This window comes from Lineus longissimus, chromosome 11, assembly GCF_910592395.1.
Source record: "Lineus longissimus chromosome 11, tnLinLong1.2, whole genome shotgun sequence".
NCBI classification, from domain to species: domain Eukaryota; kingdom Metazoa; phylum Nemertea; class Pilidiophora; order Heteronemertea; family Lineidae; genus Lineus; species Lineus longissimus.
Window position 1 is genome coordinate 11,368,958 of NC_088318.1, and position 27,209 is coordinate 11,396,166.

The 27,209-nt window shown below is 42.4% G+C and overlaps 3 protein-coding genes and 1 long non-coding RNA gene across 6 annotated transcripts; 1 reads left to right on the forward strand and 3 right to left on the reverse strand.

The window, feature by feature from the left end:
- The first annotated feature begins 254 nt into the window (after positions 1 to 254).
- Positions 255 to 4,529, forward strand: LOC135495569 (alpha-tocopherol transfer protein-like). The gene is made up of 7 exons (XM_064784364.1): positions 255 to 1,073; positions 1,397 to 1,565; positions 1,982 to 2,043; positions 2,321 to 2,514; positions 2,763 to 2,873; positions 3,157 to 3,259; positions 3,467 to 4,529. Exons 1-7 carry the CDS (start codon positions 896 to 898, stop codon positions 3,610 to 3,612), a joined length of 963 nt encoding a protein of 320 aa, XP_064640434.1. The 5' UTR covers positions 255 to 895; the 3' UTR covers positions 3,613 to 4,529.
- Positions 4,530 to 5,462: 933 nt separating this feature from the next.
- LOC135495567 (alpha-tocopherol transfer protein-like) lies at positions 5,463 to 9,483 on the reverse strand. 2 transcript variants are annotated; one of them, XM_064784361.1, is made up of 8 exons: positions 9,355 to 9,483; positions 8,911 to 9,077; positions 7,819 to 7,987; positions 7,434 to 7,495; positions 6,898 to 7,091; positions 6,495 to 6,602; positions 6,124 to 6,226; positions 5,463 to 5,809 (listed from the first exon to the last, which is right to left on the reverse strand). In XM_064784361.1, exons 2-8 carry the CDS (start codon positions 9,059 to 9,061, stop codon positions 5,661 to 5,663), a joined length of 936 nt encoding a protein of 311 aa, XP_064640431.1. In that variant the 5' UTR covers positions 9,062 to 9,077; positions 9,355 to 9,483; the 3' UTR covers positions 5,463 to 5,660. The 2 variants fall into 2 exon arrangements, with proteins under 2 accessions (XP_064640431.1, XP_064640430.1); XM_064784360.1 differs by lacking the exon at positions 9,355 to 9,483 and adding an exon at positions 9,169 to 9,311.
- Positions 9,484 to 10,601: 1,118 nt separating this feature from the next.
- On the reverse strand, positions 10,602 to 18,305 carry LOC135495571 (uncharacterized). 2 transcript variants are annotated; one of them, XR_010448581.1, is made up of 5 exons: positions 17,978 to 18,305; positions 13,360 to 13,420; positions 12,933 to 13,008; positions 12,655 to 12,725; positions 10,602 to 12,434 (listed from the first exon to the last, which is right to left on the reverse strand). It is a non-coding gene; the product is annotated as an uncharacterized LOC135495571 (long non-coding RNA). The 2 variants fall into 2 exon arrangements; XR_010448580.1 differs by having other exon boundaries at positions 10,602 to 12,725.
- A 2,471-nt stretch (positions 18,306 to 20,776) lies between these two features.
- On the reverse strand, positions 20,777 to 26,217 carry LOC135495568 (alpha-tocopherol transfer protein-like). Its single transcript, XM_064784362.1, has 7 exons — positions 26,101 to 26,217; positions 24,910 to 25,065; positions 24,190 to 24,420; positions 22,823 to 23,016; positions 22,496 to 22,606; positions 22,141 to 22,243; positions 20,777 to 21,956 (listed from the first exon to the last, which is right to left on the reverse strand). The coding sequence occupies exons 2-7, from the start codon at positions 25,061 to 25,063 to the stop codon at positions 21,784 to 21,786; spliced, it is 966 nt and encodes a 321-aa protein (XP_064640432.1). The 5' UTR covers positions 25,064 to 25,065; positions 26,101 to 26,217; the 3' UTR covers positions 20,777 to 21,783.
- Positions 26,218 to 27,209: the final 992 nt, after the last annotated feature.

A 27,209-nucleotide genomic window follows, 5' to 3' on the forward strand; every position in this document is an offset into this window, starting at 1 on the left:
TGAGATGATATTCGATCACCTGATTTGCATGAGCCACACAGCAGGTGCGCGTTTTGTCCTGAACTGGTGCCCAAAATGTGAACATCTCATTCCATTCTCTATCAAACTTTGTTATGGTTTCAAAAGAACGGTTGTCACTGGCGTTGTCAAAGCAAATAGTAGACCTCCACAATTGATCAGGCCTCGCGCCCCGACGGACAATCACTACAGAGTGATATGCAAAGCAAAATCCCATTTATTGTTGGAGACAATGGGTGATATGAATAAAGACTAGCAAATGCTTTTATCTAAATCTCCATGTACATTTACACTAGGCCTTCCTGTACAAAACCGGAGTAAAAGCATTTGCTAGTCTTTATTCATATCACCCATTTTTTCGAATCATGCAAATGGTTGCCCGTTCAGGCGTTCATTTTTCAAAAGGCCAGGCCTATACCCGTTGATCCCGCAGATTTGTCCAGGCTAATTGATATATCAGCCATACGGATTATAACATTTTGCATATTTCAAAACGACGCCTCGCATGTATGTTTCATAACTATTTTTCAATTCTGCGACTCGGCAACCTGAAGTCTGGCTGTCCTTGTGTCACAACCTATAACATTCGAGAAGACGGGTCAACTTTGACGGCAGATATATTTGTCAAGGAGTACATCTAAATTCCGTGATCAAGCGTGAAAATATCAAATTAGATTTGAAATATTTCAGGAGTTTTTCGATACATTGTATCCTTATTGTGACCATACCATCACCATAATAACTCAAAATTGAAAAGTACACAGTTTTAGCTTAACAAACTTGTTCAAGTTACCGGAGACAAAAAAAACACAGACACTTGGACGGAAATTGCTTTCTTATTGGACCGAGGGCGTCTTTTAATTTGACCCCACTTCTCATGCCAGTAACGCCAGACAGCGCGAGAGCTGAAATGTCAGGGGAGACAACCATGTTGGATGACGCCACGAAGGAGCGGTGCAGACGAGAATTATTTGAAACTGAAGAAGACCGAAAAAGTCGGTTGGATTCGCTCAGGACATGGGTAAAGGACCATCCATATTTGACAGCACGAACAGGTGAGAATCGATTGCTAATGGCAATAATAGCGATTACATGTAGTAACGATAGACACCATATTTGGTCTCAATTATTTCACCATGCCATGTTGTCTTCATACTGACACAACACAAAGACAGAAATATCAAGGTTGTGTTTTTTGTCTCGATTATTCCCCATACTGGCTTCATACTGACACAACTCAAAGACAGAAAAATCAAGGTTCTGTTTTTTGTTCCCCATACTGGCTTCATTCCCGATATATGCACTTCGTCGTTTCGAATAGGGGTTGTGAAACCTGCATATGGGTACCCTAAAGCACGATGCGATGTTTCTTTTTCAGACGACAATTTCTTGCTGCGTTTCATCCGCACCGCCAAGTACTCGTTGCTGACGGCCCAGCAGCGAATAGAGAAGTTCTGCGTGAGCCGATCATCTTTAGGCGACGGGGAACCGAAGTGGTTTGAGAACCAAGTCCTGGACAAGGACGCTTATGACTACTTAAAAAAAGGGTATGCTCGGTGTGAAAGGAGATTAAGTCCTCCAGAAAAAATGTCCTGGGCAGGTTAATATGCACTAGAAACCAATAGGTTGTGACCTCCTCGGACTTTCTCTCCGGGTTTATAATATCCCTTCATTTCAGCCTGCCTGTATAGGATATCTCAAGAAGAGTACATTTTGTAACTGATGCACTTTTTGATTTAGATCTTCGCACATAATGTTCCCATTGGCCGAGGGGTCCATAGTTCGGCCAGATCTTATCCGTGGTTAGACTCCCGGGGTAGTCCACTGTGTCATCCTAATTGAATCTCCTTTTGGTGAGGGGCGGTCCACTGCATCCGGAGTGTAATCTGTGGTTGGCCACTAGCTGGCATTATGTCAATGTCTGCAGTTCTGTGCAAAATATAAGGTGTTCCTAACTTTTCAGGTTTCTGTACCAACTCCCTGGCACCGATGATGAAGGGAGATTGATCATAATGGTCAAATTTGGTAAGTACAGCACTGGTCAGAAGTAACATTCCTCATCAGAGGAGGATCAGTCGTGGTGATGACAATGTCATGTCATGATTTCATTTCAGTCGAGTTAAGCCGGTGTGAAGGTAAATTTGATCCACTGGATAATTAGACCTCCTCCATTGTTCAGAATTTTCTAGCCAGAGAGACCAAGATTTAAGAAAACATCGAGGTAGCTTTAGCCCGGACTACTACAAATGTCTCGCATAAGTCACTAATGTTTTACATATGTATATGTGTTTTTTAACCCCAGGTGCCCTAAACCCCAAGAAAATGGACTTCGATATGCTGTTCCGGGCTATCTATCTTGTCTTCGACATGCTGCTCATCGATGAGCGGACACAGATAAACGGCATCAACATCCTCATGGACGCCCAAGGGATCACGCTATCCCATCTAAAACCCTTCACGCCTGCCGTTACCAAGAGATGTCACGGAGTATGGCAGGTAGGAAGATACGCCAAGAGTCCCTTTATTCCGCAGAGTCCACCCGTTTTGCTTACTAATACTTGCCTTACACGATGTCTAACCTGAGACGGTTTCTGGAGACGTCACTAAGAGATGTTAGGGGTTTGTGCATGCAGTTGATTACACAGTTCCTAATTCAAATCCGAAAAAAACCCGCTACCGTACGAGGTTTTTTTGTAACGTTTGATTGGTCTGTTCTCAGAAAAACGTTTTGATTCATTTTCAAGGATGTCTATCCCGTGCGGCTGAAAGCCATCCATTACATCAACCTCCCCGGCTTCTTCAAGACCTTCCTCGATGTGTGCAAGCCCTTCTTAAAGGACAAATACAAAGATAGGGTGAGTAGAAAACAAGGCTTTCTTGGAAGCCAAATATGAGGGTACAAGGCCATTTATAGGCTTTTTCGAAGGTCAGCTACAAAGGAAGGCTGAGTACGCGCTATTAAAAAGGACTACTTGTGGGTGATTGAAACTACGCGTGTGATAACCAAAACCTTTTCTGAAGCGCGTACAAGAGGAATAGTTTAACCTGAGCTTGAAGAAGCCATTAGTGCGAGGGCAAATTAGATGCCGGTATTGCTGTTTTCGCCCACACTATACAAAACGTACACCATCTTTCCAGATGTTTTACCACAATAAGTCCGATGCCTCGACCGGGATTGTCCCACGACGAATGCTCCCGACAGAGTTAGGAGGGGAGGCTGGTCCCACCATGGATTTAGTTGGTAAGTACAGCAACATGTGATGACATACAACACATTCGATTTGACGGCATCACGTCTGAACTGCATCACAGCAAAAAAAGACATGCAAAGTCGTTTTATTCTGGCAACTATGGAAACAGCGTGCCAGCTTTGTGTTGAGGTTCTAGCCTATCTGATGCTTTTGGTTTTGGTGTCCTGATGATATTATTTATTCTTCTCTTATATCAGATAAAACGATGGAAAGAATCAAAAATTGCGGGGAAGAATACGAAAAGCTCAAGATGTGCGGTGTGGACGACCGGAAGCGGCCCCGAGAGGTAATAGAGGGCGACTGTTGGGGGATGGTGGGCTCGTTTAGGAAGATCTCCAACTAGTGCCCAACCCACGTTGGAACATTGGCATTTTGAAAGGAGTTTCAGTGTTCGTCGAACGCGATGCCTCGACGAATTTTGCTGCACGACGTGGAACTTCTTCGTGGGCACTGGTTCCACCATTGCATTCAAGTCATCATCTCCTTAGCAGGCGCACAATTCTAGATTATGGAGTTGATCTTACCACACGGTGCATGATTGGCTGGGATGATGAGGAAGAAAATTCAACGTTCAACACAATGCAATATAAACATTTTGCTACACACTTGCCCAAATAGCACTGGATTACTGTGATGTATAAGAATTGACCAGGCGAACGGATATGGGTTCCATTAGAGTTCGCGGCAAGATTTCAGGTGATACCAGTTTGGCTCCGCATCAGGGTTCAGATAAAAATGATTGAAGTAAGCCTGAAACTGCATAGAGCATTTGCAAATGACGTCAACGGCTTTGTGTTCAATGCGTAGCACGCTCGTAGAGAGCCTATAGCATCAATCAAGTCATTTTCATTTATCCTTTGGCTTTGGAAAATAACTGACCAGTATCGAAAGCTATAGTCGCACATTTATATATTCAACGACCAACTCCAAATTACACTTCACCTGAAGGGACTGTTAATTTTCACATTTTGCCTAACCTTGGTTGTCTCATCTCGATCGAATTCACCAGTATGCATTAGTATACTGGTCTTTTGTGATATAATAGGGTGATAGGACATGTTGCATCTCGTGTGATAGAGTACTCATTTCATGCACTGACTTCGGGTTTGTGGCTCGTGGTTCACAGCGTGCAGATGCTACGAGACCAGCAGGTTGGATAAAGTGCAATTCATTTTCTGTTTTGCGTGATGTGTCTCTGATAAAACGTTTGTTTGAATAATGAAATAAAGGAGTTTTAACACTGTGACAGTAGAAACAAAAGATGTTTGTGGTCTGTCATTTTGTAATTTCGCCAGCCAGCATATAGAGTCGGCAGTTGTTAGAACGTTAGCCCTGAAAGCATTCTGGACTTCCGGCAGAGGTACTTCCCAGTCGTCGCCTCTGATAAACATACCCCACGTTGTCTGAAGAATGAGCTGTGTGTCAAAACATTGAGCCGACAATTATTGTACAGGGTGTCTAGTTTTCCATACACGTGCCCTTCCGTTTGCTCAATTGATGTCGACAGTGAAATGTGGAACGTCTCGAAAATGCTGAGAGGCTGGATGTTCGGCCGGGACAGAGGGACACCATTTCCCATCCCGATATTAGGTTGTTTCACCCGGACGTCAAGTTAAAATATTGCGAGACGGCGTATGTTGAAAATCCCTGGCATGCCTGGTATTGGAGAATCATCATCCACAGTGGTCAGGGGTCAAGTGTTGTGAAGACGGGACTGTCTTTTGGGTTTTCCTTGTTTTTTTACCTCTCGATGTGAGAGGATGGCGAGAGGGTAAACGGGTTTGTCGTGTTTACCTGTCTTTTCCATTGACTAAATTAACGAAATTTGTCATCATAATATCATATTACATTATTATTATGTGAGATATGTTATTCATTTAATTTGATTTACATTATGAATATGAATTTTGATTGCTTACCGGGACATGATATGTGAAAAAATACTAATGATTATTTACATCTGCAATGTATAGTCAACAAATACACTCTGCTTCACAAATCTAATGAGAAATGCGTTAGTCGTTCACGAATGTACATGTAATTCTCTCGCAACAAAATGTTGAACAACCTTAATGACAGATGAACTGACTTACAGACTGCTCTTCATTGTATACTTATGGGACAAGGTAAACATTGATGGATTTAGTAACTTTTTTTCGCAATTTTTTTCTGTTTACGAAAAACGCTTAATTAAACGCACGCGAATATCTTCGCACTAAGCTCTGTGTATAGACGAACCAACATTGTATAGAAGTCTATGGTGTGGCATTACGCGCCCCGAAATAAAACAGCAGGTTGTCAGCTCTTTTACTGATGTTATTTCCTCTCGATGTAAGCACGTATTTCTGCCGCTAAACCGTACCTTCATCTATCATACACATGGGCGGTTTTTTAGTCAGTGTTGATCTTCCTGTATGATCCGACCATTCCCCATCCGTCACCCTCTGGGATATCCTTCGGCCGCTTCGAGTCATCAACTGCGCAAGTCCTTAGTGAATCCAATTCACCCTTGCTCTTTACGATACCGTCAATTGAAGCATCTACAAAACAATTAAAGGACCAACGATGTAATTCGGGTCGTTATTACCAAGTTATCAGCTTCTCAGAAATTGAATATTCACTGAAAAACTTTAGAAAACAGTTGTTGATTACTAATGGAACAGGATAGCAACAAATTCATTGAAAGAATGATCCCTCTGGTCCTTTATCATGTCATCATGGGGACACTAAAAATTGGACCGACATTACGGACGTAGCAGGATCACCGCGACTGTCCCTCTTTTCGACAGCCAATCCCACATGTTTCCTGTAAATTCGCCATCGACGACCGCTGCGGAACTTCACCTTTACCCACCTACAAGATCTTTAATTGTGCCCGCATCTCCGCCATATTCCTTCGGGAGCATACGTTTCGGGATCTTTTTAAAGATATCCTCTGGCTTCCAATGGATTTTCATCTGAAACATCAATTTGAAGGTAAATATAAACTTTTGAGTGAATGTGCCACCGCCTCCCGACATGTTCAAATCACGTTTCTGTCACGCTCCCAACACGGTCAAATCACCTCACCTCTCGAAACGTTCGAACAATGCTGTCTCGACACGTTATTGTCAAATTACTTACTCCGCCGAATGAGCTTTAGCCGTAGACAAGGCGACGATTTTCCAACCCCGTGGGCCGGAAGATTGCTATACATGTACTACATTTGTATTTCTACATACTTACCCTTTCTCCGTATTTCGGAGCCAGCTTTTTAAATATCTCCATGAATGCATTCATAAAGCTCGCCATGTTGATGTAGTGAAGTTCTTTTAGCCGCATGGGGGACACGTCCTGGAGAAGAGAACAGTCATTTCTATCATTAACGAAACACACTAAACGCGTGTGTTCACCATGATCCACAAAGAGTATTCAAAGGTTTTAGGTCTAAAAAGTGATACACGTCCTCCAACATCACATCAACATGCTCAGCTAAGAAGAACCAGTGCCCAATTTCACTGAAAAATATGTTTTTTACGCAGATTTGAAAGATATAGAGGTGTTTGGCTTGTCACGGTCTGTTTTAAAGGGGCATCAACGAGCTGCGCGAACTAGTTACAGTGGCTAATTCATCAGGTCGTCCTCCTACCTGCCAAATGGACATGGACCTCTTCATGAGATCATGGGGAAATTTGGTCATGTGGTCCAAGGAGATGCCCGCCGCATCTTCGATGAAGATGAGGCCTGCGATCTGGCATTCCTCGAACTGAAGGAGCCAGTCGAAGAACAGGCAGGAGCTGCGGAACAGAGCGTCGGTGTCGAGGCCTTTAGGTTTGATGACACCTTAAAAAGAACATTACGGTAACGCTGAACCAGAAAACATGCCCGACACCGTTGCTTTCCCTTACGATAATCGGGGTGAACTTAACCTCATAATCAAAAAGAGCGTTGACATTTTCATTTCAACTGGTTGTCAACGCCCTTGCTTTAGATTAGAATACGTAGAGTTAATGTACGTTGGTTCAATAACGAGGCGAATTAGATCAGGACAAACGTCAAACTTGAATAGAGGGATAGAGAGACGCCCTACGGCGATAGAGCGGCATGTTTGATATTGTGCCACATGGTACTGGTCATTATTATGGACCTGACGGGAGATTCCTTTAACAGAGAATCTACTCTTACCGAACTTTGTCATGACCACAATTCGGCCCTTTTCGTCCAGTCCCGGAAGCTTGTAGACCCATCTGTGAAAAAGAGGTCACAAGTTTTAGGCGAACCAACAATCTTTCCGTCAAGCAATGACTTCCACTTTAAAGGAATGCTACAATTAATGAATAGCTGGTGGTACTGTGTCGTTGTTGTGATAGACTCCAATCACGTATTCCGCCCGGGTCGCCAATAAAAGGTGGCTGAACACTAATTACCATTCTCTCACTGAGCACCACAAGTGAAGGTTCTCATAATGCATCAGTCTTATGCATTATGGTACTATGCATATAGTAAGCTACCGTGACGAGTCATATGATTCCACCCGGCAGTGATCAAGAAAAGCATAATGCGATCGTACCCCTTTCTCAGATAGTCCATCGTCTTCTTCTCCGTAAATTCAGCATTAAACCACTGCGGTTCTCCATCAGTCTCGGAGCTCCTGACTTTGCAGAAGTTCTCGATTCTTTTCTGAGCTTTGGGAATGATATACTTGGCCACCCTCAGGAACCGCAGGATAAACGCGTCATCTGGGGAAGACAGAGAGGGCCAATTAGCTATGGGTCGAGAGAAATTTGGAAAGGTGTTGGCACTGATTTAGCCTCGCGGGACTTTAGAGTCTATGGCCTCATCAAAATGCAGATTTTTCCTCTGTTTTACTGTGTACAAACACGAAAATTGGGATTTTAAAACATAAAAAAAACAACTAAGGTATCTGTGAAGTCCTTCTTAGCTTTTCACGCTGCAGAATGAAAGAAGAAACAGGTTTGGGAGGGCAGGCTTGAATTGATGAGTCATCTGCAGCTTCAAGTGTACCACCTGTAGCTTTATCATTGTAGGCATGCATCTAGCAATGAATGATATAATCTCAAAACTAATAATATTGACTACGATCGAGTGCAGATCAGTACCTCATCGAAGAAGTTTGTTTTGGCGCTGACCAGTCATGCGTTTCACCTGGGACAAAGGGTCACAGTGGCTTATCGTATTGTCCGAAGTCGGCTTAAGCCTTCTATACGTTCTGAGTCTGCGCATTTGATTTGTTTTGGCTCTGATTCGTCTTCTTCGGCAAGGTCTATAGAAGGGCAGGATCCAGGAGGGTGGCAAAGGGAGGGGCATCGTTTAAAAAAAGGCCGGATCTATTTGGCAAGCCGCTCGCCGAACAGGCATCTTTTTTTGTCCTGTTTGGAGAGCCGCTTGCCAAACAGCACTAAAAAGCCACCCTGTTCGGCCAGCCGGGCTTGCCAAACAGGTAAAAAATCTACCCTGTTTGGCGAGCTGGAGACTTTACTTTAATATTAATGAGTTCGGCTCTCCATTCAGGACAAGAAAAAGTCGCTGTTTGGTAAGCCGGGCTTGCCAAGTAGTCACTTCCTTAAAAAAATAGACCAACGTTTCAGAAATCACTGATGTCACTGCAACAAAACAGGTCCGGATGAGATCCGGATCTCACCTGTCCTGCATGTTATCCACTTGTGTTTCGTGATCCAGTCTCTGATATACTGGATCTGGCCATCTCTCTCAGTCTCTCTCTCGTTCAGTTCTTCCAGGCAGATCCGGACCTTTATCGCCGCCAGTTCGTCATCTGGTATCCCCTGAGCCATGATGTTCCTTCTGGTCCTGGAAGTCAAATTAAGATATCTTTGTTGCATATGCATATCACAATCATGATGTACTATTTCCCACTGAGTACTCATAGAACATTATATACCTTGGTTTCTTCCTTGAGCAAGGCATCAGAGGAAACGAAGGCGCGGACTAAACTCATGTCATGATGTCGTTATACCAATAAAGTTTTATATAGAACCTCCATATATAACATATCACCACTAATAATATCTGATATGGCAGACCAAAATTCATTGAAAATGCTTTAACGAGGCGACCACCGTCTTACCTTATTCTCTTTCTCGTTGTCCGTCCCAGAAAATGGCCAGAAAATTCCTTTAAATAGCTCTGTGCATACAAATCCTTCCCTGTACAGTCATGCCAGTTATGGTCTAGTGGGTCTTAAAATAACATAAACCAGGGTCAGGGACATTGAACCACGTGCATGGTACTTTGTGTATATCATGAATAATGTTTTATTAATTCATGCGTGCATGTAATATTACGGTTAAAACCCCGCTTGTGGGACACTACTTTTCAGGATGTAAAAGGGTGAAGGAATTGGCTTTTGGATTTTTTTAAAAGACAACACATTTTTGCTATGCAACCATAATGGAATTCGTTGGTTCTACCGGGGTTTTTACCAAATCCCCTACTGAACTACAGGGCAAGGGTTTATATTCCACTCGACGCAAGGGCCCAAAGCGCCGCGTAGCGGCAAAAAAGCGAAGCTGGGGAAACATTTATAACGGGTCACCGTCACTTTATTGGACTTATAGCGCATTTACGGGGTTGCAACTATTTTGCTTTATATTGTCACCAGGAAAGAAAAGCATGCGACCTAACGCCGATCTATTTGTATAAAGTGATAATTGGAAGGTATATAGTAGGAAATATCAATAAAATAATCATTCCATGTCGTCTTTTGAGGGCATTTTTGATTGTACGGCAAAAAAGCGAAGCTGGGGAAACATTTATAACGGGTCACCGTCACTTTATTGGACTTATAGCGCATTTACGGGGTTGCAACTATTTTGCTTTATATTGTCACCAGGAAAGAAAAGCATGCGACCTAACGCCGATCTATTTGTATAAAGTGATAATTGGAAGGTATATAGTAGGAAATATCAATACAAGCCTATCGGCGTCTGATTCACAATGTGGTTTGTGAGGAGTGTCATAGTCGTCAACAGTGTAGCTTACGTATTTCGAAGACCAGTGGAATTGGCGGCGTCAAATTATTAGTGAAATTTATAATTTACAAATTACAAATTACAAATCGTTTATTGAAACCGTGTAAAAAGTTACATTTTACATAAGATGAAAGTACAATGACCATAAGCATGATGAACTAAATAACTGGTGTGACATTGTTGTGGATTTGGTGGTGTGCAGCTGGAGGAGTGGACAATGTCACAACCAGGGTTCCTACATTATGTACAGTGGAACCTCCGTTAGTAGACACCTCTCTATTAAAGACAACCTTTCCAATAAGGACACTGGTTTTGGTCCCAAATTGGTCGTTTCCATTCAATTTTGACTTCTCTAATCAGTCTTTGGGTGTTCCGAATGCTTGACACATTTCGAACATGTTTTGGTTGGAAACAACCCTACAGTCTTACACTTATGGCTGAATGAATGACAGTGCATTTTCGTGTAAGCTCGGTGACGAAATGCTGCGACACTATTCGTCACCAACATGCTTGATGGGTGGTGCCATCTGCACAAAGGACGATGAATTAAATAACTGATGTGACATTGTCGCTGCATTTGCAGGTGTCCACATCGAGGAGTAGATGATGTCACTACATGTACCAGGGTTTGTACTTTCATATACAGTGGACCTACTTTTTGTGGACACCTTTCTATTGAGGACAACCTCTTTAATAAGGACAGTAGTTTTTGGTTCCAAATTGGTTGTTTCCATTCAACTCGACTTCTCAGTTTAGGACACCTCTCTGTTAAAACAGCACTTTTCAGTCCCTGGGGCATTTCTGGAAATTTCATGCTATAGAGCAATTGGTTCAGCTAAGTGACAAGAACAGTACTATAAGACGGTTTTAAAAAGTTGAAAATTATTTATTTAAATGACATATGAATGGTTCAGCAGTAATTGGCAGTGTGCATTATGTAATGAAATATGATTTACATAATATAACATTTTTGTGACAAATAGTACAGATGATGGATAAATCGATACAGTGGATAGCTGTTAGAATATGCAATACATGCAATAGCATTTGTTTTTATTGAGATTTTGCGAGAACCAAGTGGTATTTTGACAAGATAATAGAAAGCCAATAACACTACAAGAACATGACTTCAATACATTGACATTGTAGTACTTGGTATACTAAAAATATTCAAAGATGGGTATCTTGAGTTAAAGTACAAGATGTATGAATGAAGGAGGCACTCGGGTAAGAAATGGTGTCGCTAATGAAAGATTAGAATTAAGACATATCTCTGTATTTCATGTGGTGTACTGACAAATGGTGCAGTTTGTTAGCAATTTTGTACATAGTTGGTGTGTCATGTTTATTCATACATCTTGCTATATAAAAGCGAGTGAGAGAGGCATTGTGACATTAGAGTGTTGTATATCTATAGAATATGTGACCCGTCACAGCAAAACCAGGTACATGTCGCACAGAAGATGAGCCTAAATGACACCAGGAGATAATGGAAGAAATTGATGTGCTCATATTTTACAAAAGGCAGACACTAGATAAATGAACAAACAGTCCGTCTCAACCTGCCAAGCTCAGAGCGACATGCGCCTGGTTTTGCTGTGACGGGTCACATATACAAAGTTTACATAAAACAAGATTTGTATGTTTATTTAGGAGGAGTACAAAAGTTGTATATAAAATGCCGACTTCATAATGATTTATAGGACACAAAATTTGACATGACAGCATTTTATAAAATATGAATAATCTATAATGAGAATAGTTTTGTAGCACCAATGATTTGAAAATACTGAATTTATTTATTGCATGAATAGAACACAAAAAACAGGATGATTACATGATTGTCACATGCGTGAAATATATTGTCATGGATGGGCATTGGGAACAAAAAGAATTGCTGTTATCAGCTGCATTGGTAGCGATTGCTTTAGCTGATTTTCAGAAACTGACAGGAATGAGAATGTTGATATAGTGTTGAACAAATATTTTTATAACATACATTGCATTCAAATAACACTAAGAAGTAGACGAGTACTAATTTCGCACACTTGAAAATATATGGACATTGACTGTCACTGGTAGTGGTAGTAGAGTAATTACATGCCATCAGCAGCACTAATTCAGACAGTTTTCGCTGTGCTTCAGTAACTGACTGGAATGACTAAGTTTGATTGTGCTGAAATGATACATAATAACGTACATTGCATAAACAAAATGATTACAAGATTTGTACTGTCTTGAAATATATGGACAGGGACAGTCACTGGAAGTTTGACATGCCATCAGTTGCACTGCTCCCGACAGTTTTCACTGTGCTTCAGTAACTGACTGGAATGACTAAGTTTGATTGTTCTGTATTTGCCTCCATTTGGATTTTGTGAACAAAAGTTACTAACCTTGTGTAATTGAAGTGTCGAATTCGCCTTGGTCGAAATGATAATACAGTAAATAAATCTATTGAATGTTGCTGAAAAGAAAACATTTACTACGTCAGAAGCCATGTACATGATAACACCACCGCCACCATTATCAATATCATCACAAGTCAACTGGGGAATATGTGTGATATTTGTTCAAAACTTGCGTATATGGTATTTGCAGGTCTATTGTATTGTAACATATTTTTCACTTTCAAAATTAACTTTTTTACTAGAAATTATGAATCAATACTAACCGTAAGAAGCGTATGAAATTACAGAAGGCCTTCGTCGAAAAATGTAATGTACTTGTACTCATTCGTGTCATTAAACCTGAAAGCAGCACAGCATAACAGTGAAATTACCGTGACATCAATGGATGTCAAACTAACGTAGTGACGTAAATTTGAATTCGAAGTGCACAATTTCACAATTAAGGTTTTGAACACATTGAGAACTGAAAAACTTCATACAAATGCTTTCACACCAATGATATGATTGTGGCGCTCCTGATGAGGTATCGCCCTCTGCTAAGCAGCTTTGGTCGTAACTAGGGTAAATGTTTTTTTCAAGTGATATGAGCGATGCAATACCTTAGTTACCACCAGCGCCACGTAGCAGTCAATGAAGTTGTGCTGGTACCCCATTAACGTCATTCTTCAAATTTGAAGAAATTAATATTACCTTCATCAAGTACGTAATATTACACCAGGCCTTTGTCGAAAATGTAGATCTCGAAGTCTAACTGTAATGAAAGAAAACATCAATGTGACAATATGGTCTACTATTTATGAGGGGGAGAACGGGTATTTTCGGGACACTGGGATGGGCCGAAAATAACTGTCGGGATTCGGGATAGACACCCTTATTTTAGCGGGATTCGAGACAAGCCGTGTTTTGCGTCACGATTCGGCTAAAATTGCATATTGGGAAACAGGATAAGCCTTTTTTCCTAACGGGACGTCGAGACAGTTACCACCCCCCCTTCCCCGTTCCCACCCTCATGACATGTAGCATTGATTGTATTGTAGGCCTATTGTTACTCACAATCTATTTTTTTGTAATTGATACTGGTAGTATCAATGTGAACTAGTATTGGGCAATTCGCCTAACAGCAAATTGCAGACCATATCCCTGGTGAAAGTATTTTGTCATGCTGAGAAATTAGGTTTGCACCAGGATATAACCAGATAAATCAGAGGCAAATAACCCTGAATAACCAGCTGAATTAGGTTGTGACAGTAGGTGCATCATAAATACTAGAATTAGCGATGGTTCTGGGACTGCAACAACTCAGCATATGGATGGTCAGAATCCAGCAGACAACAAGCAAATGTAATCTGAATCTCAACATCTTTCGTATCTTTTGATGAGTTTTCTGGTCGAGTGAGGGAAACCAGTTGGCCATCGGGGATGAAAGCTCCCAATGTTGGGACGACCAATAACACATTGCGTCTCCACAGTATTTATATTATAATGGGTGATATGAATAAAGACTAGCAAATGCTTCTCTCTAAAACTCCATGTACATTTATACCAGGTCTTTCTGTACAAAATTTAAGTAAAAGCATTTGCTCGTCTTTATTCATATCACCCAATACCTCCCTCCATGCACACATGGTTCTGCTGCCAATTTTTTCTTCAAATGATCTAGGTGTCAATCATGCACTTGTGGGTACTGGCACCACGTAGGTAACTTCTGATCTGATCTTAAGTGGCAGGTTTTTGGTGCTTTGTCCTGGTGCTCATTTTTAAGATGACAAAACACTATCACCAGGGATATGGTCTGCAATTGCTGTTAGGAAAGTCACAACCTGGGGACAAAAAATAAATGTGATTTAGACTTCGCATTCCTTTGAAGTGTAGGTTGCAACATCCCAGGCCATTGATGCATGCATGGTCACAACATAGGGGCAACCGGGAATCATGGCAAAGGATTTTTACAACCATTCTTTTGAGGTGTAGATTGTGATGCGAGGGAAGTGTCTTGATGTCTACATAAAATTCCTTCGACATGGTGCAACAAACCAGTCCAGTAGATATATACATGGTCATAGCATACGGCATCGAGACAACCAGTATGCAAGGTTACGGCCAGGCCCAAGGGGCATGACCGATCAGCACTAAGAGTAAAAACGTAACATGCAATAATATCTTTTTAAACTAACTGCCACAGTAGGTTTATTTATTCAGTCTTTTTGAAGTAAAAGTATTACAGTGAAAAAGAACGAAATACGGCTGGAATATTATACTGGTTTGTCTTCGGACGGCAAATTCAGCACTGCACCGATGTCAAGGTTAAGACGGTTATACGACTTTGCCTCATCAGCTCCTCGTGGTCAAGGCTCCTATATCCGTGACTGATGCGGTCGCAGAACAGAACAGATGCTGATCATCCCCGTCAGGCTGTAAAACAGAGCGAGGAAATATTTTAACTTCACCAGAAGATTTATCATTCATTATTCAGACCAACAGACACTGACTTCCTGCTAATAGTCTATGAATTTTATTGTCATAATTCAGAACAAACACTTATCACCTTTGCTGACAATATTTTCAGAAGGTGTGTACATTCGTGTGTCCATTTACACTGCACGTGTATACGTGCTTTACTGTACATTTCTACAGGAGTGAGCAGGATGTACAGAAAAACGATCTCCAAAACTGTTGCTTTCAGCACTCGCGACACGTTAAGCGAGGTTTCAGCAATTATTTTCAGTGAAGGTATATCTCATGTGTAGAGTCTGGGTGATTTTGAGACATTCTTAGGTGTTTAAGGCGCACAGTTTGATGAAACTTGCCCGAATTCGTAATTTTTTTGATGAATGTATATCCGCCATTGCGGGGATCTGGAAACTTTCGGATGACAAGTTTGCCTCAAAAGATGGACGTGCTCCCTATAATCACCCAAACTAACAGCGAATATATATTCTTAAGATCCTTTTCTTGACCCCTGATGAGTTAATTTTGTCTGATGCAGTGTTTCAACACAAATTTGAGGGCGATTACAATCACGAAAAATTCACACTCACCCAGTCTAGAATGCGTAGACGAAATGTCTGTTGGCTCTTCCATGTAGCGGGTATACTCCCACCTGTTCAGGTCGGGGACAGATCAACGTTGAGCAACTTGCCTAATCGGTAAAAACGCGGGAGGCAGTGCTATTACCGGAACGGTTCAGAACCGGCGATTTTCATCAAAAATCACCCGAAAACTAAAAAAGTAAGCAACGGTTGCAAAAATAAAGTACACGTTGTTCGTTAGCAGGTTATGAAACGTAACCTAACCAAATTTCAGGTCGTTCCGTGCGGCAGTTTCGGAGATATGGTGCTGCTGCCCAATTTCGAGTCATCCCCAATTTCGCGAAAACCCGTTTTTTCCCGTTTTCTCGCGCGTCACTTCGTTTCCAGAGAAGAAATTTTCTGATTTTTGATTTTTATTTCGTTCCGCAAAGAAAGCGCCCAAAATGCGTCCTAAACAGGCAAGCAATTCTCTAATTCACGTTCAAAACACTGGGTCAATACCTAGGATCATGCACGACACAGAAACACAACAATCAGTCGCGCATGCGCAATACCCGCGAAAATGGGGGAGCCGCTTCGGATTTGTTTTGGTCTGCATCGATCTTTCAGTGAGCGATTTCAAGATTAATTCACGCTTAAAACATCCACGCAGCACCCCAGATATTTCGTTATTGATCTCAAATTTCGTAATAAATAAGCTTTTGCGTGTATGGAATCGCTGGAAGCTAGTAAATCTGCACTTAGTGATAAGACCCGCGAAAACTGGCTCCTACATGATACGTGTCGAAAACCACATCCCTCGGGTCCTGGCGATCGGCTCAGTAAAAACAATAGACCATATCCACGGAGTTGTGGATATGGTCTAAATATGCCACACGTTGGGAGCATGCAAGGCCTAGTACAATACACCATCATCACAATCAAATCTATATCATAATACTATAAGGCGGCTCGCTAAAGTGCCATTTGGGGGTCGTGTTTCGTCTGGAAATTTTGCACGTTTGCAGGTGATATGTTATCCTGATGCAACGTCATGTTTATTTTCGGAAATTTACTTCAGCGGAGCAGTAATGAGGGATTTTTAATCGGACACGGTCAATTCTCCTTACAACTCACGGAAGCCAAGCCATTGCTGTTTAGTTATGCAGGGGATTAATGAATCACCTGCACTCCCACCCCACAGGGTGATTAACACTACCTGTTGAACGGCTGGCTGTAGGGGGGTGATTGGAACAGCCTGTACACGTGTTGACCTGCTGAACCAAGGTTAATGTTATTTTTCAATCCACGATTGTAGGCCTAGGTCACCTGATCTTCGAGATTTCGCGGGGAAAGAAATTGTAAACAAACGTATGTGTGCAGTTCAAATGTAAACAAAAATGTATTTTTGGTATTTTCGGTTGCTGGACTTGGGTTTTCCCGCAGTAAGGAGCTGGGGTCAAATTGGTGGTCTATTGTTTATTATGGGTGCTGTGTTAGCCAGAGCTAACTCGTGATAATGAAGGTTACCATGGTATGTTTATGAACTCACCACAGCTCTCAATACTTGATCTGAAGAGGCGCGCTGAACCTGAAATGGCCTTATCAGGGAGCTGCTCACGGTGCTGAACTTCTAGCTTGCCTGTCGAGTAAGTGCCTTGCCCGAGACCTGGCTACATGTAGGAGGAGCACGCATTTTTAAGTTATAGTAGTGATAGTGCAATTGGTTCGAGCCATTTGGAGGCCGACATGTGAAGGCCTATCTGCATGGGTACTCCTTCTCCGTATAAAAAGGCGCATATTGCTGACGAAGGAACGAGGCATTGCCTCATCATCTCTATCGGACCAACTGATATACTTTTATATGCACGCATACAGCACGCCACAGCTAGGTCCGAGTCTGTGGACAAATGGTTGGTTTAATTTGTCTCTTCGATATGGCTCCTTTGATATTGCATTAGATGTTTATTGCAATTCAATCTATTCAAGGTATAGCCCATTTGAACCTGCCTGCGCCACGGGTACAATGCTAGTATTTCAATAATACACTGTCAACGAGAGTGAATGTTCAACCATCAATCACGTGCATTGTAGTGTAGCCTACATCCCCCATGACGGCTTGCGCCCCGCTGACACGACGAGCACATGGCTGAGCCAATCCATCGCCTATACACTACTTTACAAAAATCGACACCTACTGAAACTTTCACTAATTATTCTCGGAAATGTACTTTATCGTTACATCAATAAATGCACATTCGAATTTCAAAACTACCACTTATTTTTGCCGTGAAACTGACCTGAGTTATCGAAACACCGTCACTACGAAAAGAGGAAGAAGCAGGTCCGCATTTATCGAAATATTGCTAAATATAATTGTCAAAATGTCGACCAAATTACCAATTAAATCACAATAAACTTATCAAATGTTCACTCATGCCTTTGGGTGAAAAAATACTGATTTTTCAATCATTCTCAATTTTACAAATCACCAATCACAAAAAGAAATAATGATGCAATTACCCAAAATAGATGAGATTTGACCACTGGTATAATTCCGCCATCTTGGATATCGGCATCGTCACCACCACTTCAAATTCTAAAGTCTTATTCAGGCCTAATATGTGTCACCTGCTGTGGTAAAATGGCTTGTTTTATCAATAAATCACAAAATATGATCTTTGTAAATAAAATCGGAGATCTTCTGGTGTGTTTTTATGTGAATTTATTACGAACTATCAATGCAGCGCAGGGCAGCCATCGTGTTCTCATGCGTAGTGGCGATGCGATAGCCATCCGCGGCACTGCTTTTCAAGATGGTGGCAATTGCCCAGTACTAGAGGCGTTGTAAGGAAAATTGAGAACAGGCCCCTAATGAATGAACTCTCAACGATATCGATATATTTTCGTAATTCCAGCACAACTGTTCAACAATGAACGTCCACCGACAATCCCACTTAACGAATATTAATATCAATTCATATCATGTATCTTAAAACGCTTTTATTTCATTTTAAAAAGAGTTATCGAGTGAACGATGACCTCCTACCGCACCCTCGAAATAAACAGCCAAAATGACCACAAAAACACCTTTTTAGAAAAAAACAGCGATTTTTACGAAATAAATGTCATCAGAGACGAAACTAGACACTAATTTAGCTAGGTATGCACAGTAATAGTACCTGAAGTGATCGATTTCAAGGAGAAAATACACTGAAAACAACTTTTCAGGAACAGAAATAAGATCACATTGTGAATAAAAATAATCATTCCATGTCGTCTTTTGAGGGCATTTTTGATTGTAAAAAATATATGTGTACGTCACCGGAGTCTCTGCAATGATAATTTTATCACAGCAGTCTCGCGCAAGTAGAAGTTCTTTACCTATTAGTTCTTCACTTATCAGTCTCAATGTCTGGCGCAAAGCCAGACGTTTTCCATTACGATTTCACTTCGATGTTTGACAAGAAGGAGCAGTGCGCGAGATATGCTAATGAGCAGACTTCCCTCGCTTGAGTTTCGGAAGAATGTTCCATATCGCGCTAAGCTGACCACTGCTGACCATGACAGGCGTGCATTGGACTGGTACACAAATGACAGGCGTGCATTGGACTGGTACAGGTTGGAACTGAACATTGAATATGCTGGTGGTGACGCTTTCTGATGAGAAGTTGGTCCTGACTGATGCAGTATCCTTGGACTTGTCCACAGCATCGTTCAATCATTGCTCTCTGAGCTGCCTTGATTCTGTACTTACCCAAATACTGACACCAAATGCCTGTTGACTGTGCTTTAAGAGAGACTGGCGCCATGCCTAGTCTCTCTTAAAGCACAGTCAACAGACACCAACCCCCTCAGACTCAGAAACCACAAACGCCCAACCCTTCCTGCTACCTTAATACCGTATTTGACGGTGTATAAGTCGCATGGGTGTATAAGTCGCACCCCCGACTTTGGCGCAAAAAGTTGATGTAAAAAGTTTTTTAGCCCTTAGCACACCTATAACGATTTCCTCGGGCTTGTCGTCTGAAGAACATTTCTTTCATCGAATACAACAATATTGAAGTAATCTTGGGCCTGCCTGATGATGATTTTTCATTGAATACAACAAGATGTGCGTCATCTTATCTTGTCTGGCGGCGGGAGTGGCCCGTACATCCGGCTAATGCACGCACTGCCGAGCCTAGGCAACTCGAGCGTCTCGCTGCATTCCAGGCATAAATCCTTTCCCAGTCATGCCATGATAAATAAATCATCGGTAGAAGGCCAAAAAACGTTGAACGCCCTGGCTTAATATGTTAGTAGTGGAGAACAGCAGCCGAGAAACACAACGAAACCACGTTATTGCAGTGTCTGTTGGAGTGACAATCTTCGCGCCGGCGCCATTTTCACCCTCGAGCAGACGATCATTGAAACAATGGTTCGCCGTCTGGCGTAGCAAAACTAACTAGAAAATAAATGCTAACGGAGTCTGTGAGGTTTTGATTGGGGAAACGGTGGGAATTTTCAGGAATCGAGGTCAAATGAAAATTACCGGTAATTATGCTTGGGTACAGCTGTATGCGTGTACATGTAAGAGTGGTCAATGTTTTAGGTTTGGGTGTATTATCATTTTCGTCATTCACCGGGGCTTTTTGTGTATAAGTCGCACTTCCATATATAAGTCGCACCCCCCACTTTTGTGTGATTTTTTAATGTAAATAGGTGCGACTTATACACCGTCAAATACGGTACTTCTGGGTCACGTTTTTGTATCGGCTGTACACAGGCGGCATTAACAGTGGCCAAAATTCGCGGTTCTTCTTTCCTCTCCAGTTGTAGGCCTACTGGTATATATAGGCCTACATGTAGCACTGTCTGATCGTGACGCGCTTGTCGAGAGTGGTACGCTGGCAACGCCGAAGACATCGAGAAAATAAGTCCGTTAAAGTTGTACTTCATTGACTTTTGGAAAAGCTCAGTCGAACAAAGATCGACGGTAGCGTTTCTGACCAGTTTAAAAGTACCTCCATGTTGCAAGTGACGCCAAAAGTAAGATGCCTTTCTCCCTTCTATATTGCGAAGAATCACACAAGAAACAGATGGAACAATTTGAAGGCTTAATATCTACGAACATTTATTAACGAATAACTCTTCCGTCCCTTTACAATAACACAAAGAGAGGATGCTGAATAAATGAAACGTTTCTCATTCCGAAACACTCATGAACAGATGTCGAGATGAACGCGTTATGGTTTGAAGGTCCGCTTTCAAATAACCTTCAACCTGACTTGAATATCAGTAATATATTTCGTCCAGTCGTTTCATACAAGAGAAATCTTACATATCCATCAACAATTGGTCTGCACGCAAAAGAAGTCTGAATTGGCTTGGAAAATTTGTCAGTATACTCAGCTTCAAATTGCTCGTTCTTGGTCTGTCATGCTATCTTCGTTTCTCGCAAACTCGCTATAAGTAAATAGTTTGGACTGACTTTATAGTTTCAGATGAAACATTTGTTCAACTCATTTTTTGTGCGAAATCGCCAAACATTTTGTGAAACGGGGGCGCCGAACATTCTATATCCAACATTGCACAACTTGGACGATCTCGATCTCGTGCATTTATGCATTTCGCTTATCTAAACTAAATCAAAACGCAAACTGTGTGACAAAATATTTAGTTTTTGCAAAATATTTACAGAAATGCTGCCATTTCGGTTTAGAGAGCCAACACTTAACAATACTACCAGCTACATACTGTAAAATACGCCATACCATAAAGAAATAACATCAGTAAAGGTTTCACTGTATCGTTTTGGGCATACAAAGCGCAATTCCCATGAAAGTTAAACACCGATATTAAAAACAGAAACGCCGACAGATGTGCGTTTTAATACTAGCCTACACGTATATCGTATTACACCATCCGGCCTTTGACTTACCACTGAGTACAATTAGAAAAGAATATGAAAACAAGGTATTTTGGCAAGAATATCTATTCAAAGCTACAACGTACTATTATGCAGACATCACTTTATGATGGCATGGCCATTGTCTCAATGTCGCCACCAGAGGTCAGGTCATGCGACATGTGGCTCGTCTTGACGTGAAACTCTGTCTAATCTCTAGTCAGTGTTGATCTTTCTGTAGCTTCCAGCCACCTGTTGATCGGACCCTGCCACCATACCCCAACTATCGCCCTTTGGTGTCTCCCGCGGCCGCTTGGCGTCGTCCACACGGCATACCTCGAGGGATTCGATCTCGGCTTGGTTAGCAAGCAGGTTCTGGAGGTTGTTTTCTGGAAAACGAAAGCACGTCATCGCAACATTACGATTAACAAATTGCGCCTGTCTGCTGTAAAGAAATTCATGAACGTTTGGGAAAAGATTCAGGCGATTCTAGTGTGCCGGCTAATTCGTTTGATTGGGCACCGTGAAATTAGTGTGGAAGAGAGAACTTGACAATGGACACATCTAACTCACCAACGATCTGTTGATACGAGGGTGCGTCTCCGCCGTAGTCACTAGGCAGCATCCTCTTCGGGACGTACTTGGCGAAAGAGCTCTTATTCCAATGGATCTTTACCTATGGAAAGGAGGCAACAATGAGAATTTTCTGCAAGGTGTAAAGGAGAGCAAGAATGTAAGAAAGATGAAAATATGAGGCTTAACTTGTAAGATTTGTCACATGCAGGAAGTGCGTTGATTAGTACGGCCCCAAAAACGAGATTATTGGTACATGTTTTGAGTTGAATGTCAATGTGAGTTACCTGAAGTTCTGCGGGGAGAGGGCCGGGGATGGGAGTGGGAGCGGTGGTTCGGAGGAGGGGGTACCTACCCTCTTCCTATACTTTTCCTTCAGCATCATCTTGAACATCTCGAGGAAGGTGTTAAACACGTTGCCCATGTTCATGTAGTGGAACTCCTTCAGGCGCCAAGGGTATGTGTCCTGCAATTAGAGTAGGTTATATACACAATAATGGAATAACAACATGAAGGTTAGGGGACAAGCCGAAATACCATTCTTTTCTTTCTTTGCACCTTATACATGTATAAATAAGATCTTATTTTCGAAATGAAGGGGACATTTTGATGGGCCTCGGTGTCACGACATCATACACGTCCTACGCCGAATGCAGCCTTGCCTATACGCCCACTTCTTTACCTGCCAGCATCTGATGCCCCTCTGCATCATATCGGGGGTGAAGTGGTTGATGAGCTTCAATGTCACACCTTCCACGTCTTCAATGAAGACGACCCCGTTGATCTGGCCCCTCTCATCCATCATGCACGAATCAAGAACCAAAAACATGCAGCGACTCATTCGGTCAATGTCAATGTTTGCGCCGTCCACATTACCTGGAAAGAAACATTTTGTAGGTGGAAACATGGAAGCTCTGCGACCTGCAGACCTGAAGCTTCAGTGTGGTTTTGCGCAGAGTAAGCCCACATCTGCGCGTGTCGACAGGTTACTCCTGATCGAGCTGTGTCATACGACGCAGCGAGGCCGATCGGCGGGCATTTGCTCGAACGGCAACGACCGGCCCTGGCGATGGCGATGATATGGCCGTCCAGGTCGATGATATGGCGTTCAAGTCATGCAATTCAAAGCCATTTTCGAAATAATGGGACAGCATCAACATTAGACCACCTGGTATTGCGCTCGGACATCAAAAGACAGAGCTATTGTTAAGGTCATTTTTGATATGGACTGATTGAATTAATCGTCTGCCATGTGACGCCTGTATGTTTGTAATTTGCCTTCGCTTTTAATGCTGAAGAACAGAATTTTTTTGATATTTTTTTATCGATGTTCGATGCCCTACAACGAGTATATGTTGAAGATCGTTGACGACGGTACCTTACATTTAACTGTGCACAAGGTGTATGAACTTCACTGTGATAACGTGTAGATCACATTGCGAACAGACAGGGTACTGAACCTTTAATGTCATGTCTCAAATGATGGTGACGGCTGGCGCTGCTTATAATCAATATCAGCCCATTCATCATTTTGATGCTTTTCTGACGTCTGTTTTTCATGCGGACAAAGTGTATTCAATTCTATTGAAAGCGGGGAATTGCGTTTCAGATCTCACATGAAATGGCAGCGGTGCAGCCACGTCAGCCATAGCAGCCGTCACCCAGTCGCGTTATGACACAGTAGTCTACATATGACAAAGTTACACCTCTGGAAGCCCTTCGTAAAGGGCAAGGCAATTTTGCACCATTGCTTTGCAGTGCAGCATTCCTTCTTCCCTAATTTAGCCAATACATGTACATGTTCTCCCCTCGTCATCCCATTCGGACAGCTTGGTAACGTATGACGACAAACTGTGTATCTTCAGTCTTCCCTGGCATTACCTTTTTGGGGTTGATCATACTAGTCGATCCCCTTGTCGTGCACCCCTGGAAGGCAGAACGTAAAGCCATGGCGGTGCTCGATGAGAAGCCTCATCCACCTTGCATGGGTAGAACCGCAGAACACCCCACCCCGCCGTCCATCGTCGAAAACCAGCTACCTCTACTCACCGAACTTGGTCAACATGACCAGCCTCCCCTCGTCATCCGCCCCTGGCAGCAGGGCCATGAACCCCTGGCGAAACTCCTTGATCATTTCATCATCGACCCTGCAGGGGTTGAACCACGGTATCTCCCCATCTATCTCCGAGGACCTCACCACGCAGAAGTTCTCGATTCTCTGCTGGGCGACGAGAAGTGAGAACTTGGCGACTCGGAGGAAACGGAGCAGGAAAGCATCGTCTGCAAGAAAGAGATCATGCAATGTCAAGGGCAGCTTTTGTATCAGTGAAGCTCCTATCGAGCCCAGCGCGCAGTCACTCGAGAGAGTCTGAGCTCTTATCTATAATAACCAGTTTATAACATATCAAAATAGCTCTACTATAATCTACAAGTGTCAGGGATGGAGCCCACCTGAGATGTCGCAGAAGTCACCGTGAATAATGATCACATAGTCCAGTCCAAAAGTAGCTTAAATTGACTGGACTGTAACGCAAATAAATGTCAAATGAAATCAATCGCACCCTGCAGATTGGGGCATGGAGTGTGATGAAGCAAGAAATGAGAGGGAGTTATTTTCTAGCATGCCCATCAGTTGACCACCCCAGAGTGGAACATTCTGTCTGAAGTGACGGGAGATTCCACCAGACTTACGAACTCCTTCGGTCGAAAACAATGGGGCAAGATGCCTCGGATGGAGACAAGATGAAGACGTATTCTATAAATAATTACCTGTCCTTGCCGTCAGATAAGGATGACTCTTCACCCACTGCCGTAAACAATCGATCTTCTCCGCCCTATCTGCAGGATTCTCGTTCAGTTCCTTCTTCGCTTTCTTCAAGGTCTTCTCGTCAAATGGGAACACGTAACAATTCTCGCCCGACATGACTGGAATACATATGCTACATGCAGATGGGGTTGAGGATAAATAGGCTGGTGACCAATACGCGCCGCCACTGTCGTGTGACCACAAATACCGCTAGGCACTTGTAGATTACCATTGTGTTCTACTAGAGCTGGTGAAGAAGTAGAAATGTCCCCCTGGAAAAGAGTCTGGCCATATCGTAATCTGACGGATTATGATATATGGTTCTATAATACTTGACTATTGACTTCTATACTTCAAATTGACTACTGCCAATACCGAATGAAATGGATGATATAGACTCCTTTGTTCACCGGACATTTTATCCTAGGACATCTCAAACATCTCCACCAGCTACGATCTATAAATCGGCTCTACTCACAGGCGGTTGAGGACCAGAGACGATTAATACAACGAAACCACACAGGCACAAGATAATAATTTTTGCAGGATCCTATATTTTCTTCAGAAACCAGTCTTGCCCGGGCCCTTCTGATGTCTGATCGGAAAAGGAGGTATAATTTATCAAAGGACCGACAAGGGTTAATGTATTGAATGCGTGATTGAATCTAATGAAAGGAAATCTCTATTTGCAGCCATTTTCAGCCTTGATTGATAGCTACTTTATTGGTTGTCAAGGTGACAGTATTGACCATTAAGGGTCCATCACTGATTACGAGTGAAAGCAATATTAATCAAATGACCTGCGAGCGGCAGTAACTTCAATGGCCCGTGGCTCTTTTGTTGCTAGGCAGGCACGGCTTGTTAAACACTGTGGACTCATCAAATGAAATAGGTTAAGGTCATGCGATTTGAAGCGTTTAGATTCTCTTCAATTTCAACTAAAATGCAAGGTCAAAGTTCAAGGTCTGCTCGACAGTACGCTGCGTAAAACGCTCATGTGGGTACAAGCTTTCGGTGTTTGTCGCGATAGCCGTTCACACAACGGACTAACAAAACGACCCATCCCTTTACAGTATGGAAAGGAAGTAAATCTGAAAGGTTTTAGTATAGAACAACAACGACTCTTCAAACTAAAAAAACCTCAATATACTTACCGTTCCTTAGTTTCAAAATATCCGCTTAGAGTGAAATTCAGCAGCCGCGGTTATGTCCCGACTACCTGAATCGCAAGTGCTTTATGTTGATACAAATGTACATATATTGATATTGATGATTTCGGTATTAAAAATGCGGGGAACCTCTCAAATGTTGATGGAATATAAGTGCGAATCGATTTTTTCTTATCCTTTCGGTTAAAATTTGTTGGACAATCATCTGCGCTTTTATTTGGAAGGAACGCGCTAAACAACTTATGCTATTGTGGTCATTTTTCTTTTCTTGAAACATAAAATTTGTATACTACTTTGGGTATTCACTTATGATGCCATGGTTATCAAACAGATTTAATTGTCTCCAGAGAAAATATCTGGGTCTAATGCAGGTTCCCCAAAAAGACCGTTACATTTTTGGAGACAGCTGTGGGATTAAAAATCTGCGCAGCGTGAAGGAGTAGCGCTAAAGGTGGTTTAGATAGGTAACATATGCTATCAATTCCATGGTTACGGAAAGTAAAATATGATGAAAGCCATATCATCGCCAGGGCCGGTCGTTGCCGTTCGAGCAAATGCCGGCCGATCGGGGTTTGCATCAAAAAGGTACAAATGCGGTAGAGCTATCTGGATCAGATTTTTAACTCGCTGAGATGTCCCCCGGCGCATTGTCACGAGGTTTATCCGTTTCGCGACAATAAACAACAATGTGCATGTTTGCAGGCTACATCTGCTGCACACCGGAATTATAATCACTATTCGCTGTGAATTAATCATATTTACACAGCTAACCTCTCATTCACGACAACCATGGTGTCACGTGACCCGCCAAACAGGATACGTCTGTAGTTGAAAAATCTCTGCGTCCGCTGCAATTGACAGTGCACTTGGAAGGGATGTAACCATTACATGTAGACCTGCCTGAAATTCACAAGCCATTTCCGAAACTGCCTCGCAACACTGGCGCGAACATCATTAGAGATCAGCATCAGTGTGACACTGCAAGTGGCGGCGCATATTGGCAAGCAGGATCATTATCCTCTCGGCCTGGTAAATCCCATGCCCAGGTTGTGTCTTTCATGCCGGCACAACTAAAAGCAAAAGTGGGGCGAGCT

Bases quoted from the DNA above. Each gene is read 5' to 3' on its own strand.
- LOC135495567 (XM_064784360.1), bottom strand. From the start codon at position 9,194: ATGCCTTGCTCAAGGAAGAAACCAAG. The intron at 7,988-8,910 runs GTGAGATCCGGA...TGTCTTCCCCAG, and splicing joins GTGGATAACATGCAGGACAG to ATGACGCGTTTATCCTGCGG. The intron at 6,227-6,494 runs GTAAGTATGTAG...TTGATGTTTCAG, and splicing joins CTCCGAAATACGGAGAAAGG to ATGAAAATCCATTGGAAGCC.
- LOC135495568 (XM_064784362.1), bottom strand. From the start codon at position 25,063: ATGTCGGGCGAGAATTGTTACGTGTTCCCATTTGACGAGAAGACCTTG. The intron at 24,421-24,909 runs GTAATTATTTAT...TCTTTCTTGCAG, and splicing joins TTATCTGACGGCAAGGACAG to ACGATGCTTTCCTGCTCCGT. The intron at 22,607-22,822 runs GTAAAGAAGTGG...CTCTAATTGCAG, and splicing joins GGGGCATCAGATGCTGGCAG to GACACATACCCTTGGCGCCT.
- LOC135495569 (XM_064784364.1), top strand. From the start codon at position 896: ATGCCAGTAACGCCAGACAGCGCGAGAGCTGAAATGTCAGGGGAGACA. The intron at 1,074-1,396 runs GTGAGAATCGAT...TTTCTTTTTCAG, and splicing joins ATATTTGACAGCACGAACAG to ACGACAATTTCTTGCTGCGT. The intron at 2,874-3,156 runs GTGAGTAGAAAA...CCATCTTTCCAG, and splicing joins AGGACAAATACAAAGATAGG to ATGTTTTACCACAATAAGTC.